Here is a 16,937-nt window from a genome sequence, read left to right on the forward strand (position 1 = left end):
CATCTCCACCTTAGAGTCATTCTTTTTTTTTTTTTTTGATACCTACTTTTAGGTATCAAAAGATAAATACAAGTAATAAGAAAATATGTAAGCAACTTGTTGGACAATGATAGTTATAAAATGCATATTGCTATAAATTAGTGAAAACAAAGCAAGCAAAAGTGTAATTCAAAGTCCCTAGAGATGAACAGATTTGTGGATTGACAACATAGTTTATAACATATTTAATCAGCATGAATACAGAAAATAGGTTTTGTCATTTAACATACTTAGGATGTAACAATTCACAGGTTTTATTTAGAAGTTCATTTTCGAGTTCATTTCTTTTAAAATATCCATAATTTAACCTGTATTTATTGTAAATCATAGCACTGCACACAGTTTAGGAAAAAAATCCACACAAACATAAAAAGCAACGTAGGAAAAAAATTGCTGTAACAAAAGCAATATTCTTAGATGGGTCAATGTATCAGTAAACTTTTCCCCTAATCTTATGCTGAATAGAAACATACTTGCATGAACTGCATATCAAATAAATAATTTACACCATTCCACCATTCATACTGATTAGCCTTCTATTAACAATCCTGCACAACTGGGATCTAGTTTTCATAGATTTTGGATGTAATTATGATTAAAATGGAATTTATCTTTCAAACACACATTCAAATTTAAAATTAAGCAAAACAATGCTAATTTTGCTTTTCTACTATAGCTGTCTAAAATGTGTTTTACTCCTCTGTTGTTTCCAGTGTATGGCAAAAACCTTCTGCATTACTACAAAATTTTTAATTGTAAATTTGAAATGGTTCTTCAGATATGTGTAGTTTGCTTGTAAATAAAAGTTTTCTTAGCTGCTATTTTCTTTTATTCACTGAAGTTGCAGACAACGTGGATAATAGTATGTCATACTATTACCCAAAAGACAGATAATTCTCCTGGCTTCCACTACTCCAATACATTAAAAATCCCATATAAGTTTTCTCCTTGCTTTCTATCCCTTGCATTTTCAGCTTCCTGTGTAGGAAATCTGTTTATATTATTAAGTCTGCCTACCATAACCAAGATCTATTCTTATCATTCTTGTATCTGGTCTTTCTTTTCTTAGAAAAGGTTTGAAGACATTTCTACAACCTTAGTCTGATGTGTGCAAAGTAAGGAAGGTCTGGAGAAGGCATTCTTATTAAAAATTGTGGGTTTTGTAATGCTAATGCTTTCAGTGTACTTTCAGGAAAAACAAAAATTCTGTTATTATAATTACAAAAATTTCTAGGAGTACACATGAGATATCACTATTAATTCCACCTTGGCATTCTTCTTTTCCATACATAAGCTTTCTAACAGTATAAAATGATATTTTGTATATATACAGTGAGAATATGTAATACCATGTAATACATAAGCTTTCTTACAGTATAAAATGAGATTTTGTATATATACAATGAGAATATGTAATACGATGTAATGAATATACTAACTATCCAGAAAATAACACTTTTGATTCTGCTAACTTTCCTGATTTTTCGTATCATCACCACTGAAACTGATACAGTTGAATTTTCCAAAATTTCCCTTTAATTCCTTTCATTCCACTATATTCTTACATAACACATTTCTCCACAAGACCGCTTCTCTTTCTTCAGGTTTGTCTCAATACTACTTTTATTCAGTTGTTTCGGTATTGGTCTTTTATAAATAACTTATGTTACTCTTGATTATGTTCTATTTAACTGCAACATACACAACCACATTAGGTCTTGGTTTAGTTTTTAGTAAGAAGTATCTCACAAAATTGTATTTTTTGCAGCAAAGAACAAAGGTGATACATGTTTTTTATCATGTTAACAATATATGCTTCCTTCCCTCAACTGTAATAACATACATAAAAATACATAGATACTCAAAGCTTTACCGAATATTGGGATAGTATCTTTTTGGAAAAAAATAAATCAACTTCCCCCAAATATCTCTTTCCTAATCCTTGCTCTAATTTTTTAGTTTTAAAAATTCCTATACTACCTTTATAATGTCCTAGACCAACTGCTTAGTATTAATCATTTAAAGATGTGATCAATTTCAATGAAAGATACTTACATAACTTAAAGGGAATGGAAATGGAGAAGGAGGATCAGGAAAGGGAGAGAAAGAAGAGGGGAAAAAGGAAAGAAGAAAGAAATAAGGACAATTAAAAACTATGTACCACTATATTTAAAGTCAGAAGAGTGCTTGAAACAGTTGCTGTTTGCTGTGAGAAGATCTTGATAAGATAAAGAATGGCATTACTTAATAAAAGAATTTTTTACACAATTACACAATTCTGTACACAATTAAACAGGGTAAACTGAAAATACACATTGAACTTCAGAATCATATAATCTAAATTCATTTAAAAAACAAGTGTTATTTGAATAGCCTAACCTTTTAAATGTCATGTCTCCTCCAAGTAACCAATAGACCTTATTTTTAATAACTAAAAAAATTATTATTTTAGAAACATCTTTTTCAAATATTTTTGTGCATAGGATCATGGGTGTTCTGAAGTGTTGAAACTTCTTTGATAATAAATGAAACAACATTCAGTGATGCCTAACATTTGTTATCCTGAAATTTAGAAGCATTAGCTTCAGTCAATCAAAATAATGGAAACGAATCTCATGGAGACTGGTGAACTTTGGCTCAGTCTTTAGAAGAACTGATTGCACTCTTGTAGTACAAAACACACAAGCCTAAATTCCAGTTGTCTAATTCAACTGAAGGAAAAATAGCTGCAGCAGTAGAGACTACAAAGTCTTATCTGACTAACCCTACTCATTGATGTTCACCCATGCAGGCACCAAAAAGACGATCAAAATAAATTTTGATTAGATGAAGATAATAGTAGGTCTTCATGGCAAGGGTGAAAGGCTCATGTAGGAACTGATGCATGCAGAAGGCCAGCACATCCAGAAAAGGCTGAAGAACTCAATGCCACCATCATGACAGACTGTCTACTGGACAGTATTTAGAGCCAGCAGATTGAAAGTTCATTCAGTTAGTCTTGGTAGGACCAAACCTGGGACTGTGCATCCATAATAAAGAAATTGAATATGGTCTAGCAGAGAGCAACCAATAGGACCCTAGGGTATAGAAACAATACATAGATGCTGAGGCTGATTTAGTGTGATAAAGAGAATGTCAAGGGGTGATTGAACAGTCACCCACCGTACCTTTGCAGTAGAGATAAATCAATCATGTGTAATGAGGGCAATACTTGCAAGCTGCAGCTTGTCATGTTCAGAACAGATATAAGAAACACTTGTACAATGAGAGAGAAAAGAAGCACTAAAACAGTTTATAAGACTTGGGGGTGAGGAATCTCCATCCTTAGGGGTTGAGCTTAAGTTAGACAGAGCTACATTTGACCTAAGATAGGCATCAATCCTGCTTGAAGCAAGAAGCTGGAGCACCTAAAACTCCAGATGTCCATCTTTCTATGATTGTATAAACTAAAGAGAAATATTGACTTGGTTCCCTGTTTTTGCTGTAAATCTATTGTGCACTTCTTAATGCAAGTCTACTGCTTGAAGAAACAGTCAGACATTTGGAAAGAGCTGCACTTAAATCTTTCTATGAAACAATAAAACAATACAGTAAAATCAGTGAAGATTTGAATTGCTACCACATATTCCCTCAATTATGCAAAAAGAAGGTATCGTTCAAAATGCTTTCTAACTTATGATTAATGTTCTCTGTATAGTAGAATGAAGGTTCATTATTAAATATTTGTGACTATAATTGCTGTAATTTTAATTGTACAAATTACACTGCTAAATATAAAATCTGATGAAGTTAAACCTTTTCATAAATAAAATTTATTTTCTGCAGACATTAGTTTTAAAATTCTCCTATAACACTGAATACACCTGAACTTCTGTAGGCAATATGAGCACAAAAAGACAATTGAATTGTCTTCTATTCAAGTAATATTCTACTGAGTGAATATACAATGCCCTTATTAAGAACATTTATGCTGTTTCATTAATCCCCTTTTTTTCCCCTCTTTTTGAGCATTCATCAAGACTTCAAACAATGTTTACTGAGAGATACTCCAGAAAATAAAACAAGGTCTTCTAAGGTGGATAGGAATTCCATTTATAAGGAGACTACAAAGGACATCCTTGTTGCTAGATTTTTGCTAATGCCATTATATATTGCCTTTCTTACCTCAAGGTCTGGAATCCACCCTGGAATGCCAAAGAAGGCAGTATATTTTGAAGGGGAAGGCTGGGGGTTAGCTGTGAGTGCATACCTTCCTTTTTTTCTGTGCTTGTCTCAGCTACATCACTTTTCTCATTCTTTAATTGTATAAATCAAAGTATCTCATCCTAGTCTGTCTCATATATAACAGAATCTAGAATCTTTTACAATTTCTTGCATGGCAGAAAGAATTGCTTGTATTTCAGTTTTTCCTGCCCATTTTTCTACTATTCCTACAATAGACATGGTGTGGTGTGATAATATCCCATTTGAAATTTGCAACACAAAGCTGTAGTTGAAAAGAGTCTCCTACATTCAAAACTCCATCCATGACTTCTTACTGAAATATCTTAAGAAAAATTTGAGGTAGGCCTCACTGTAATTCATAGCAGATAAACCTTGTGTCTTCTAAGCATAAAGTCTACAGTAGGTTCCATGCTGCATCTGGAATATTTTAGGTCAAATGTGTATACTCTGGCTGACAGTGTAGAAAGTCCATGTACTATTAAAGACCATACTACTGTTTGGGAAAGGTAGGTATAGGAGACCTCGTTACACATTCTTGCAATCCTTTGATATTTATCAAGCTCTCCCATTTGAGTCAAGGCTGACTCCATTGTTTTGCATCACCATGGTCACTGCCAAAAGGGGCTTGCCAATCTGAGGGCAGAACTGTGCCTAGGTGCATAGCTTTAGTTGGAGTTGGTTTCTGCTTGATTGTCTTTAAAGAGTGATCTCAGAGCTTTTTTTGCTAATGCTACATAGTCTTCCAGCGTGAGGCTGGTAAGACTGACTAAGCTCCTCATGACTGCTTTTAATAGAGCCCAGTATAACTCAGATCTAAACTATTTACCCTTAACTAAAAAGTCATTACTGGTCCAAATATCTTTCCTTTTATCACAAAAAAACACAAAAAATCTTCACAGAAAATGCCTTCAAAGTGTAACAAAATGACAGCAGTTTACTTTTAACAACTGCATCTATTTTTCTATTGTCAGCAGAGCTGCAATAACCTTTTTGTTCCTTAAAGACTTTGCAACAGATTTAATATGTTTCATGTTTCAGTTTTTTACACCTTGTGCAATTCATTAGTTTTCTTACAGTGTTACTAAATTGCACCATATTAGAGATACAAAGAAGAGGTGGCCTTTTTTAACCAAATGGAGTCAAAATACAGAAGAAAATTAATTAGTCTTTACTTATTACTACAAATATAGCAGTATTCTTACAAAGCTCCAAAACAGATGTCAAGAATTCAGGAGTTCTTAATGATAAGACAAAATATCTGCAGAGCATAATGAAATGATAAATTTTTATAAGTAAATTATGATGTGTTGGGAAGCCTTGCATGTCAAGACTGCTATTTGAAATTCCAACACTTTTCATTGTTTCAATAACTCTACATCATACCAAAAGTAATAAGCAACGGGAAAAAATCTACATTTTCTCAGTTTTAACTGTGCACAAAGAATTATGTACTAAAACATACCATTGAATTCATCATTAGAAATTAAATGCATGATATTATCTTTTCTAAATTATTTATTTCACTTGCTCAATTTTATGTTCCAAACAAGCCACTTAGTCTGTCTGACAAAAAAATAGTCTCCTCTGTGCTTATTTTGGATGGTATATTATCACTGAGCAGATTTTTTAAAAGAGAATCTTTTATTAATTCTAATTATCTTATGACCAAGATGTGCTGCTGCAGCTACCTAGAAAGCAGATTATAGTACAGGAGTTCTGCCTTTCTTTCCAATATGCCATGCAAATATCTGGAGCACGCAAAGTGTGAGGAAAAAAAAAAAAACAAGACTTGCTCTGTTACCAAATGCAGGACCTGGCTAAAACCTAACCACTACCAAATTGGGGTAAGAATAAGCCACCTCTTGGTGGCTGCCATCATCAAAGAGGCCATCCTCACAGTGACAGGCAAAGGGACTCAAATGTGATCCCAAATATGTCCTTTGTGACATTCATGTCTGTGAAAAAGAAAAGACATCAAGGATGACATGAACAATACTCTTCACACTAGACTTTCTTTCTAGAACAGATAGAAAAGTGATAAAAGGGAGGTTCATTTAATGATATAATGAAATGTAATACAGATAAGTCTCTGGTATCTTCCCATTGCTTATTGTTATTTGTGGCAGAAGGAAAACTCCATTCATAACTACCCTGCCATTCAATGACCTTGAAAATACTTGAAGAATAGTCGATCATCCAGGAACACTTTTCTAGCTTGTGTTACAAAATGCAGCAGAAGTTTATGTACACATAAATATTCTATAAATGTACTTTACCTTTTGTAAGCAGATTGGTAATGCAAAATAAATGCAAATATATGCAATACAGATACAAAAGGCAAAATTTGCAGCTGCACCAGGCATCTCATTTATCAGTTGCTCATTCCCAAAATTGCATTGCATCACTCTTTTTATTTAACAAGATTTACCTTTACAAGCCAGATCAGCAAGACTTTTACATCTGGCTGCAAATTTACTTCAGCATATGTCATCAGAAAGATCCTGAAATGTCTAAATTGGGAGTACCCAGGAGTTATCAAACCAGAGGAACACCAGGTGAAATATATTTGGAATAACTGATTCTTCATTTCATCGCATATTAAAATAGTCACTATATATTTGCAAACAAAATATTTTGCATTTGTTCTTACAGACTTTCAAGTCTGTATCTTTAAAAATAAAAAGCATTTGAACATAAATCATCTTTTGATATGATTAAATGCAATAGTAAACACAGAATTACAAGCTATTGAAGAGTAACCTCAGATATTGGCAGTAGTTATATCTGCATAATACTCAGTTGCTTTTACTATGATCTCATGCTGTGAATTATATTGTCTGGGTTTTCTTCACTTCTCATGACATTTTATTCGCCTTTGAATGTGAAAAGTACGTTTCATTCTCCTGATTTTTTAGGTCTGTATAAAAAATGAAATATTTAAACATAGCTTTCCCTTTACACTTCTCATTTTCCAATTTCTCTAATCCACCCACCTAATTTAGTTTAAGACCTTTATTATAGTACAACCTTTCCATGAGACTTTTGCAGCAAAGATTAAGCTGGATGTAGGCCAAGAGCAGTATAAAGACAGAATTAGAGCTGAATAACTTTCTTACATGCAGGTATACAAATAAATTTATTTGAATTAAAAATTTGTATTGGACGTAAATTGAACCTATTCTCTCACTTTTTTTTTTCATAACTGTAGGACATATTACAGATTCTATCATATCATTTCATCCCAAGAATTTAGATTTTTTTTTTTTCAGAGATGCATACAACATTCTTATTTCTTTAAGATTCAAATTTGAGAAGAATATAAGGTTGTCATGTTGAATAGCTGCCTGAATTCGGCATATTAAAAACAATGTCAGAATACACACTCTTCAATTAATTTTAGGGCATCATTACAGATTAACATCCTCACATTCACCGGTCTCTAATATGGCCATTCTTAATTTTATAATAATAAATCAGTAAGTAAATGCTAAAGAAAAATCCATGCTTATGTAAAGAAATAAAATTTATTCAAAATAGGTTCCTTAATTTCTTCTAACATTATTTTATATTTACATTTTTAAAGAAAAACATGAATGTCTGAAATGTACTTTTTCCTTCTGAGCAATATTTTTTTACTCCTTTATTATTTTTCAGGTTTTGATAATAAACTGTTTTTTAAGAAACAACTGTAAAGATGTTGCACCTTTACCACCTTTAAGCCCTGTAAGAAATTGCCAATGTAAGAAATTCTAAGTTAACAGCTTCTTTAAAACCTCAGAAAATATTGACCCTTTTTCAAATATTGCTAAACTGAAGAAATGACTACATCTTACCTGTTTTTTAAGAAGTCTTCCCTATTAATTAATGTTTTCCACAAATTAATAATAATTTAATTAAAAAAATACAAATACAAGAATTTAAAATTCTACCAAACCTTTCCTTAAAACCATAAAAAACAATAGCTGAAAACAGATTTTTTTTGAATTTAAAAAGAAATCTTCAACATGAGAATTTCCAAATTCTCAATCAAAATTTAAAACAAAGCAATCAAAATAAAAATCTGAAAGCATGACATCCTTTCAGGATGAACCTTGTCAATATCATCTGCACTTCATTTACTTCAAGATTAGTGGGCTTCTTTTCACTACTAACAGGGTCATAAGTGCCTGGATCCCAAGGACACTGTTAACTTTGACTATCCCTGCCCATCTACCTTCCCTCCAGTCTCCAGCCCACAAGGAGTCCCACCGCATTTGTGGCTGTAAAGTGAACCTATACACTTTATCAATAAAGAGATTTGCAGCTAGCTTTCAACACAATAATGTTCATATTCGGTAGAGCACCTCATAAGTACAGAAAAATCTGGTTATATTTGCTCTCTGATATCTTGTTGAACTATGACAGTGTTGATTATGACATTTAAATCCCTAAATAGTCTGAAGTTGGTAGATCAGAATGATTGCTTCAATTTCTGTGCTCTCCTTCAATAGCTGCAATCATCACAGACTTTCAAATGAAATCTTCATTATTAAGGACAAAGGGAAGGGAACAGAGAAATGGATATTCTTGTCTACACCTCGAAGGCTGTGGGATTTTCTCCTTAATTTGATCTGAAAACAGCTAGAACTAGTACAGTTTGAGACAAAAGTTGCCTTTTGAGGTATTCTTTGAAGAAATCCATAACATTTTTCCTACATGAAGAGAATTGCAGGCTGTTTGAATAGATTTGCATAGAATCCATTTCATATTGCTTCATTTTTCTGATTAAACGTATTTGTATTTAGTGGATGATTGACTGCATAAAAATGTCTAGTAACTTTGGTAAACATCTATTGCATTTTTCATATAAATAAAACAATTATAATCAAACTTATAGAATGTTTTATACATAGTTATTGAGTCATAATGATAAGAAAATTAATGACTTGTTAGTATTAATATCAATTCCTTTCAACAATGTTTTAAAAAAACTATTTATAATTTGTTAATGCTTTATTTATAAAGTTCTTTAGGCACATTTCCACAATGTTTGTCCACTTAAAAAACATCTTTTTCAAGTTGGAGGCCTGTGGCCAGTGGGGTTCCACAGGGTTCAGTTCTGGGACCAAACTTATTCAACATCTTCATCAACGACCTGGATGAGGGGATAGGGTGTACCCTCAGCAAGTTTACTGATGACATCAAACTGGATGACTGGCTGATTCACCAGAAGGCTTTGCTGCCTTTCAACGGCATCTTGACCAGTTTGAGAGTCTGGCAGAGAAGAACCTCATAAGGTTCAACAAGGGTAGGTGCAAAGTCCTGCACCTGGAGAGGAACAATTCCATACACCAATACAGGCTGCGGGTTCACTCACTGGAGAGCAGCTCTGCAGAGAGAGACCTGAGTGTTCTGGTGGACAGTAAACTAAACATTAAGCAAGCAATGTGCCCTCGTAGCCAAGAAGGCCAATGTCTTCTGGGATGCATCCAGAAGGAGTATGGCCAGGAGGTCAAGGAAGATTCTGCTTCCCCTTTCCTCTGCCCTGGTGAGGCCTCATCTGGAGTCCTATGTCCAGTTTTAGGCTCCCCAACTCAAGAGGGACAGGGAACTTCTGGAGAGAGTCCAGTGCAGAGCCATTAAGATGATCAGGGGACTGGAGTATCTTTGTTACCAGGAAAGGCTGTGGGATCTGGGACTCTTCAGTCTGGAGAAGACTGACTGGGGAATCTGATTAACACTTACAAGTATTTAAAATGTGTATATCAAGAGGATGAGGCGGTATGTTCTTCTGTAGCATCGAGTGACAGCACAAGGGCTAACGGACAAAAAGTTCCATTTAAACACAAGAAAAATCTGGTTTACTGTTAGAGGGTGCCCTGGTACAGAGTGCCCACGGAGGCTCTGGAGTCTCATTCTCTGGAGGTTTTTAAAACCTACTTGGATGCATTCCTATGTGATCTGATCTAGGTGGACCTGCTTTAGCAGGGGGGTTGGACTAGATGATCTCTAGAGGTCCCTTCCAACCCCTACTGTTCTATGATTCTGTGGTTAACAATACAATTTTTATTAATGTTATGAGTTTATGGCTGTGAGTGTAGGAAGACAACTACACTACTACATCTGGTCATAGTAGAGAGCCGTCTGTATTGGATGGCTCATATCATTTCAGGCAACTTTCATTTGCATGTAGTTTTTTTTCTGCCTCTGTTTCTTAAAAGATGATCTCGGAATTCACACATTACCTAAATATTGGCAAGAAAGGGCTGCAGTGATGTTTCATCACTCCTGAGTTAAATCAGTCTGATAAAAAGACATCCTATAAAATTTTAGTATAGTTTATCTCTGGCTGCTGGGAAAAAATCATGACTCATGCATTATGTATGCATCATTACTTGAGATACGCCAGTTGTTAACTGTCCCTGTGTAAACAGCATTTACGTCTGAATCTTATCCATAAATCTGTCTCTAAAATGTGAAAAGATGAAAAAAGTGATTTTGTTACCATTAAGGAATATTGGTCAGGTATGGAAATTATGATGACCCAGTGACAAATCATAAAACAAGATACTGTGCGTAGTCTAAATACCCTCATCACTCAACTGAGAAGATGTTGAGGAATGGTAGGAAAGTGGTTCTTAATTACCTAAGCACAATGAAAAACTGCTTCAAAAACATGTAAGTTTTTTTAGCATGCAAAACACTTAAAAGTATCCTAAATTTCTCAAAAAGTATAAAAAGAAGAAGAAAAGCCTTCATACTAAGAAAAGCTTTTAAAAAAATTCTTTCTGAAAGTGAAAACAGAGATTTAGAAGGTGATATCTCTCTTTATCCCACTGTGACACTGTAAATAGGCTAAAACATAAGTTTGGAGAGATTTTTAAACAGTTTTAGAGAACTTTTCTTTTTTTTTTTTTTTTTTTGTTTGTTTGTTTATTTTTAGGCATTTCCATTTTTGAAGACTCTTTCTACTCTGTGATGTTCAGCCTGTGTTTTGGTACGACATCTTCGGTTTCTGGTTTGGCCCTATATATAGTACCTCAAAAATAGAATAAGTTTTTAACTCATTATAGAATATCTGAAAGGACTTATGATAAATGCAATCAGGTCCCTTTTGATTTCCCTATCAATTACATTGTGTAGCATGAACATAATTTATGAAAACAAGACACCTCCTGTCCAGTAAATATTTGAAATTCTGAGGTAGTTTTTTATCTCTAAGATATTTCATAGATAACTTCAGGAAAAGATAAGGTCTATACTCTTAATCTTTCTGTATAGGTATACACAAATAGAGATTTCAGAAAACAGTATGAATTAATTGAGGATATATCATTAATTTTAATTGTCCGCTGTCCTCTCAGTAAAGTTTACCTTCCCAATATTTATTTCTTTACTAAGTATATCTATTTGTAGATCAAGATAACTTTTCATGTTGTTTTTATATTTACTAGTTTATGTTACCACTTGGAATAGTCTTTGATAATACACGTTTGTAAGAGGTACCTTTAAGATGTCCAAAACATCGGTGTGGGCAAACCAGCAGTGTGGCCTATTTTTTTAACAAAGCCTCTCAGCATTACAGTTCATCATTACGGTTGGGTGATGATGAAGTGAAGAGGAAAATACATGCATGAAAAAAGGTAAAACCCCTAAAAGCTTTCAAGTGAGAAAGGAGAATGAACTGAAAAACGTAAGGCAAATTGCACAAATGGAAGATGTGGGGAAATAATATGACAGTAGGAAATAATTGTCAGCCTTTTACTCAAAAAAGTTGTGTATTCAAATTTTGTAGGGATAGCAGCAGAGATCCTAAATACTCACAATCTACTTCACAATGGTATTATCTTCATAAGGACTGCATGTATTTGTACCTGCTACTCTGGTTTTAGAATAAGTGACAATATAACTCAAACAGATACTGTACTACAATAATACTTTAGAGATATGTTTTTGAAACAGACATTATGAATACTAACACATATTTAGGAAGGTTATTAAGTAGCTCATAATCAGTAATTAATGCCAGCATTAAATATCACATAACAGCTTACTCAATTTTTTAAAATTAATGCATACATAATGCATTAATGACTTCTACTCTTTTTTACATTTATACCTTCAAAAACATTTTTCATATCCGGTTGACTGGACGATGAAAAATGCAAAGTAATTGTAATATTGTTTACCAGATTTTTTTACAACTAAAAGGTAATGGTTGTACAAGATTACTGTGAGAATTATAGTTGGTATAAAGAGATCTATGTTAATATTAAATGAAGATACAGCTACTAATGGAGAAACAAAGAATCAGTTGTTATATATTTGTATTCTTTTGCCTTGATATTATTTTTAGTTAAAATGCTTCCATTTACTTACTTTGAACTCCATGGGAGCGAACTATTTTCCAGGTTTCTGAGGCTACTTCTTTAATATCCACTTGGTAATGATGAATGGGCACACCTCCATGTGAATCTGGCTTATTGAATGAAACTTTGGCAGTGGTTTGTGACAACTCTAAAACTCGTACTCCATAAGGATTTGATGGCACATCTAAAAAAGTACAAACATAAATAGTCAGCACCAACTAGATAGTCCTAAACAATTGATAATCTAATTTAAAAATTCATCTTTGCACTCTGAAGGGAGAAAAATAAATATATAACATGATGTAAAAAGGTATGTGTTAGAGAAACAAGATTTCTAACATAGCGCTTTTTGAAAAGAATATTTATCCTCATTTGCCAAAGTTATGAGAAATCAATTTCCAAATTCACCTTCCTTTTACAATATGATCTTCTTAAATAGCTAATTTTACCATAGGGAAATGTAGAACATTACTTTGTTTGCTGTACACTTAGAGAGAACAACAAACTTTAAAAAAGCAAGTGTGTATCTTTCAAAGCAGAAAAGAAGTACAAAAAGAAACCAGGTATCTGTATGTGCTCTATTGGAAACAAAAGCAAAAATGAACCTTGGGGTTAGTACATCCCTAAATATAGAAATAGTATGCTACTTTTACAATGCATGACCAAACTAACACATACAAGACAGAAGACTAATTTTTTTTTACATTTTTATGTGCTAAACTTACAAAAAAAAAAAATATTGAAAATACTAGGACGAATTTTAGTTCTGTGGACAGAATATCAAGGATTTGAAACACCATTACAAACGTACCTTCTTATGCATCTGACAAATGTTCTCATACCTGCCCATAGATTTGACATTGCTTTCGCCTCCATCGTATAGAACATATTTTTTATAAGAAATTGAAAGAATCTGAGCCAAATCCTATTGTTGGATTAGTGAATATTGAAGCATTCACATAAAATATAGACTCTATTCAACGGTTGTCATATAGTCGTGAAAAAAAGAAACACTTTGAGTTTCAACCAGTATGGCTACTTGAATGAAAATTAGCCAAAAATTTCCATAAAATAATAAAAAATGTGGTTAAGGACAAATTCTGACACAAATTCTCAGGAAAAGAATATCTTCCAAAGCTGTTCTAAAAAGATTGATTTGTATAACCTTTTAATAATCAAGTAAGTAAGTTTTTCCAGAATAGTTCTCTAATAGTTGTCAGAGTTCAGTGTCTTAATGTGAATACCATACCCTGTGAATTCTTAAAGTTAGCATTTCACAGAATCACATGGAATCTTAAGGGTTGGAAGGGGCCTTGAAAGACCATCCAGTAAAATCCCCCTGCCAGAGCAGGATCTCCTAGAGCAAGTCACACAGGAACTCCTCCAGGTGAGTTTTGAATGTCTCCAGAGAAGGAGACTTAACAACCCCTTTGGGCAACCTGTTCCAGTGCTCTGTCACCCTCACAGTGAATAAATTTTTCTTTATGTTTCTTTGGAACCTCTTATGTTCCAGCTTGTATCTGTTGTCCCTTGTACTATCATTGGTCATCGAGAACAGCCTTGCTTGATCCTGTTGATACCTTCCCTTTAGGTGTTTGTAAACATTAATGAAGTCACCCCTCAGTCTCCTCCAAGCTGAAGAGCCCCAGCTCCCTCAGCCTTTCAGTATATGGGAGATGTTCCACTTCCTTCATCATCTTGGTGGCCCTGCACTGAACTTTCTCCAGCAGCTCCCTGAACTGAGTCCCAGCCTCTCGAGCAGTTTGAACTGAGGGGCCCAGAACTGGACACAATAATCCAGATGCAGTCTCACGAGGGCAGAGTAGAGGGGGAGGAGGACCTCTCTCTACCTACTAACCACAGCCCTTCTAATACGTCCCAGGATGCCACTGGCCTTCTTGGCCACGAGGACACGTGGCTGGCTCATGCTCATCCTGCTGTCCACCAGGACCCCCAGGTCCCTTTCCCCCTACAGTACTCTCTAACAGTTCCCCAGCCTGTACTGGTACATGGAGTTCTTCTTTCCCAGATGCAAGACTCTACATTTGCCCTTGTTGAATGTCATTAGATTTCTCCCTGCCCAACCCTCCAGCCTGTCCAGGTCTCGCTGAATGGCAGTACAGCCTTCTGGTGTGTCAGCCATTCCCCCCAGTTTAGTATCATCAGCAAACAGTTCTCATATCAAGGTCATTAATGAATATATTGAACAGTACCTATCCCAGCATCGACCCCTGATGTACTCCACTAAATACAGCCCTCCAACTAGGCCCTGCTCCATTGATCACAACTCTCTGACTTCTTCCCTTCAACCAGTTAACAATCCACCTCGGTACCTCATCATCCAGCCTATACTTTCTCAGTTTTGCCACGAGGATGCCGTGGGAGATGGTGTCAAATGCTTTACTGAAATCAAGACAAACCACATCCACTGCACTACCACCATCTATCCAGCTGGTTATCTCTTCATAAAAGGCTATCAGGTTGGTCAAACATGACTTTACCAAGTCATGTTAACTGCTCCTAATAACCCTCTTGTCCTTTAAACATCTGGAGACAGCACCCAAGATAAGTTTTTCCATCACCTTTCTGAGGATGGAGGTAAGGCTGGACAGACTGTAGTTACCCTGGTTCTCCTTATTGCCCTTTTTGAAGACTGGAGTGACATTTGCTTTCTTCTAGTCCTCAGGCACCTCTCCTGTTCGCCCTGACTTATTGAAGATGATGGATGTCATCTAGCAACAACTTCCTTCAACTCCTTCAGTACCTCATATAAGTCTCCTGAAAACTCCAATGCACAGATTTATTTACATGGACAAACAATTTTTTAGATCTTTTACTCAAAGACACAGCTATAAGAATCTATGATGTTAAAGATTTGAGTAGAATGGAAAACTCAGTTTGAGAGATTCAAACCCTCAAATCCTTTCTTATTCCAGGAAACATTCATTTCATCAAGATATAGGATGATACAGGAAATTTTCACCCTTCTCAGTAAAGCTGTACTGTTCTGCAGAAAGGAATTCAAGATTCATGGCCATACGGACATGACCAAATGTAACTAGTATGTTGCGCATCCAGGATAACACAGGTCTGTGTTTTGAATCTTTTTCTAAATTGAGAGAAGTCTGGTTCTTATGGGGGGGGGGGGTTGGGGAAGGAAATGTGTTCAAAGAAACATACAGATTTTTTTTTTTCTGTGATCACACAGAAGAATTAGTTGCACAAGTTATTTGCTAAGTATGTATTGATCCCAAAATCAGAGGAGGATGAAGATTAGAAGCAGCTTGTGTATTTTTATGTTAGCTTTTGTATGCTCTTTTTATGAGGCAATTCACTGTTACTTCAGTTGGGATCAAAATAATTATTTGGTCAATAGAATGAAATAAAAATTTGTTATTTATGTATCCATTCTGTTAATGACTTTCAAAATATTAAGGAGATCTCTTTTCCTCATTTGTTTATGTCTGTGAATACTTAACTAAAATAAACATGGCAGAGAAGAAATCCTTCAGGAAGAAACTTATATTCTCTACTGTAGATTCAAGTATAATTTCTGCCAAATGAAGAAATGATTCCATTCGGTAATAAGCATAAAATGAAGCTCCTGTGAAAACCTGGGAAAATATTTTGCATAACTAGTGCAATGCAATATATTTAAAATTAATTTAAATGTGAAATATATCCACAATACTATTTTAAATATCTATCCCACAATACAAGGAATACAAATGTGGAGGTAACTTCTATGCAGTTTTCAGAGTTGAACTAAATCATTTCTTAAGAACAGACTGAATCGTCTGAAGAAAATACAACAGGAGACACATTCCTAGTTAAAAGCAGAAACAAATACTAGCAATTCCATTAAGATAACATAAAATACCTACTTTCTATTTCAGATTAGGCAAATCCATAACTTTTTCCCCCAAGATGGCTATTATCAGCACAACAAAATTAATCTAATGCTATAGTTTACTAATATGAATTTGATCATACAAGGTAAACAGTCCTCATCTAGCTACATTGTCTTGCATTTGAACTCTACCCTGTCAGCTGAAATTATTTACAGCATTGATATGGTTATCATGTTAGAATTGTCAGACTTTTGGCTCAATGTCTAGCAGGGGTGAAGAATAATTTGCAAAGTTGTATACTCTGAAATCTGTGTCTGGGAAGACGGAACTGTGGGTGCTTCTTGTCTTTTTCCTTCTAAACCAAAAAACCAAGCAAATGAATTTTAGAGGAATTTACCAGTAATTACTATTTCATGTACTGCTATGGACACAAGTTGAAGGACTACATAGAAAAAGCACAGGACTTCTTTTCTAT

The 16,937-nt window shown here is 34.5% G+C and overlaps 1 protein-coding gene across 1 annotated transcript in view; it reads right to left on the bottom strand.

The window, feature by feature from the left end:
* NCAM2 (neural cell adhesion molecule 2) overlaps nt 1-16,937 on the bottom strand; it is a 271,912-nt gene that overhangs the window by 48,094 nt on the left and 206,881 nt on the right. The window contains exon 14 of the mRNA XM_062006146.1: nt 12,622-12,795. Coding sequence (XP_061862130.1) covers nt 12,622-12,795 — 174 coding nt within the window. The remainder of the gene's footprint in view (nt 1-12,621; nt 12,796-16,937) is intronic.

Source organism: Colius striatus, chromosome 1 (assembly GCF_028858725.1).
Source record: "Colius striatus isolate bColStr4 chromosome 1, bColStr4.1.hap1, whole genome shotgun sequence".
Lineage (NCBI taxonomy): Eukaryota > Metazoa > Chordata > Aves > Coliiformes > Coliidae > Colius > Colius striatus.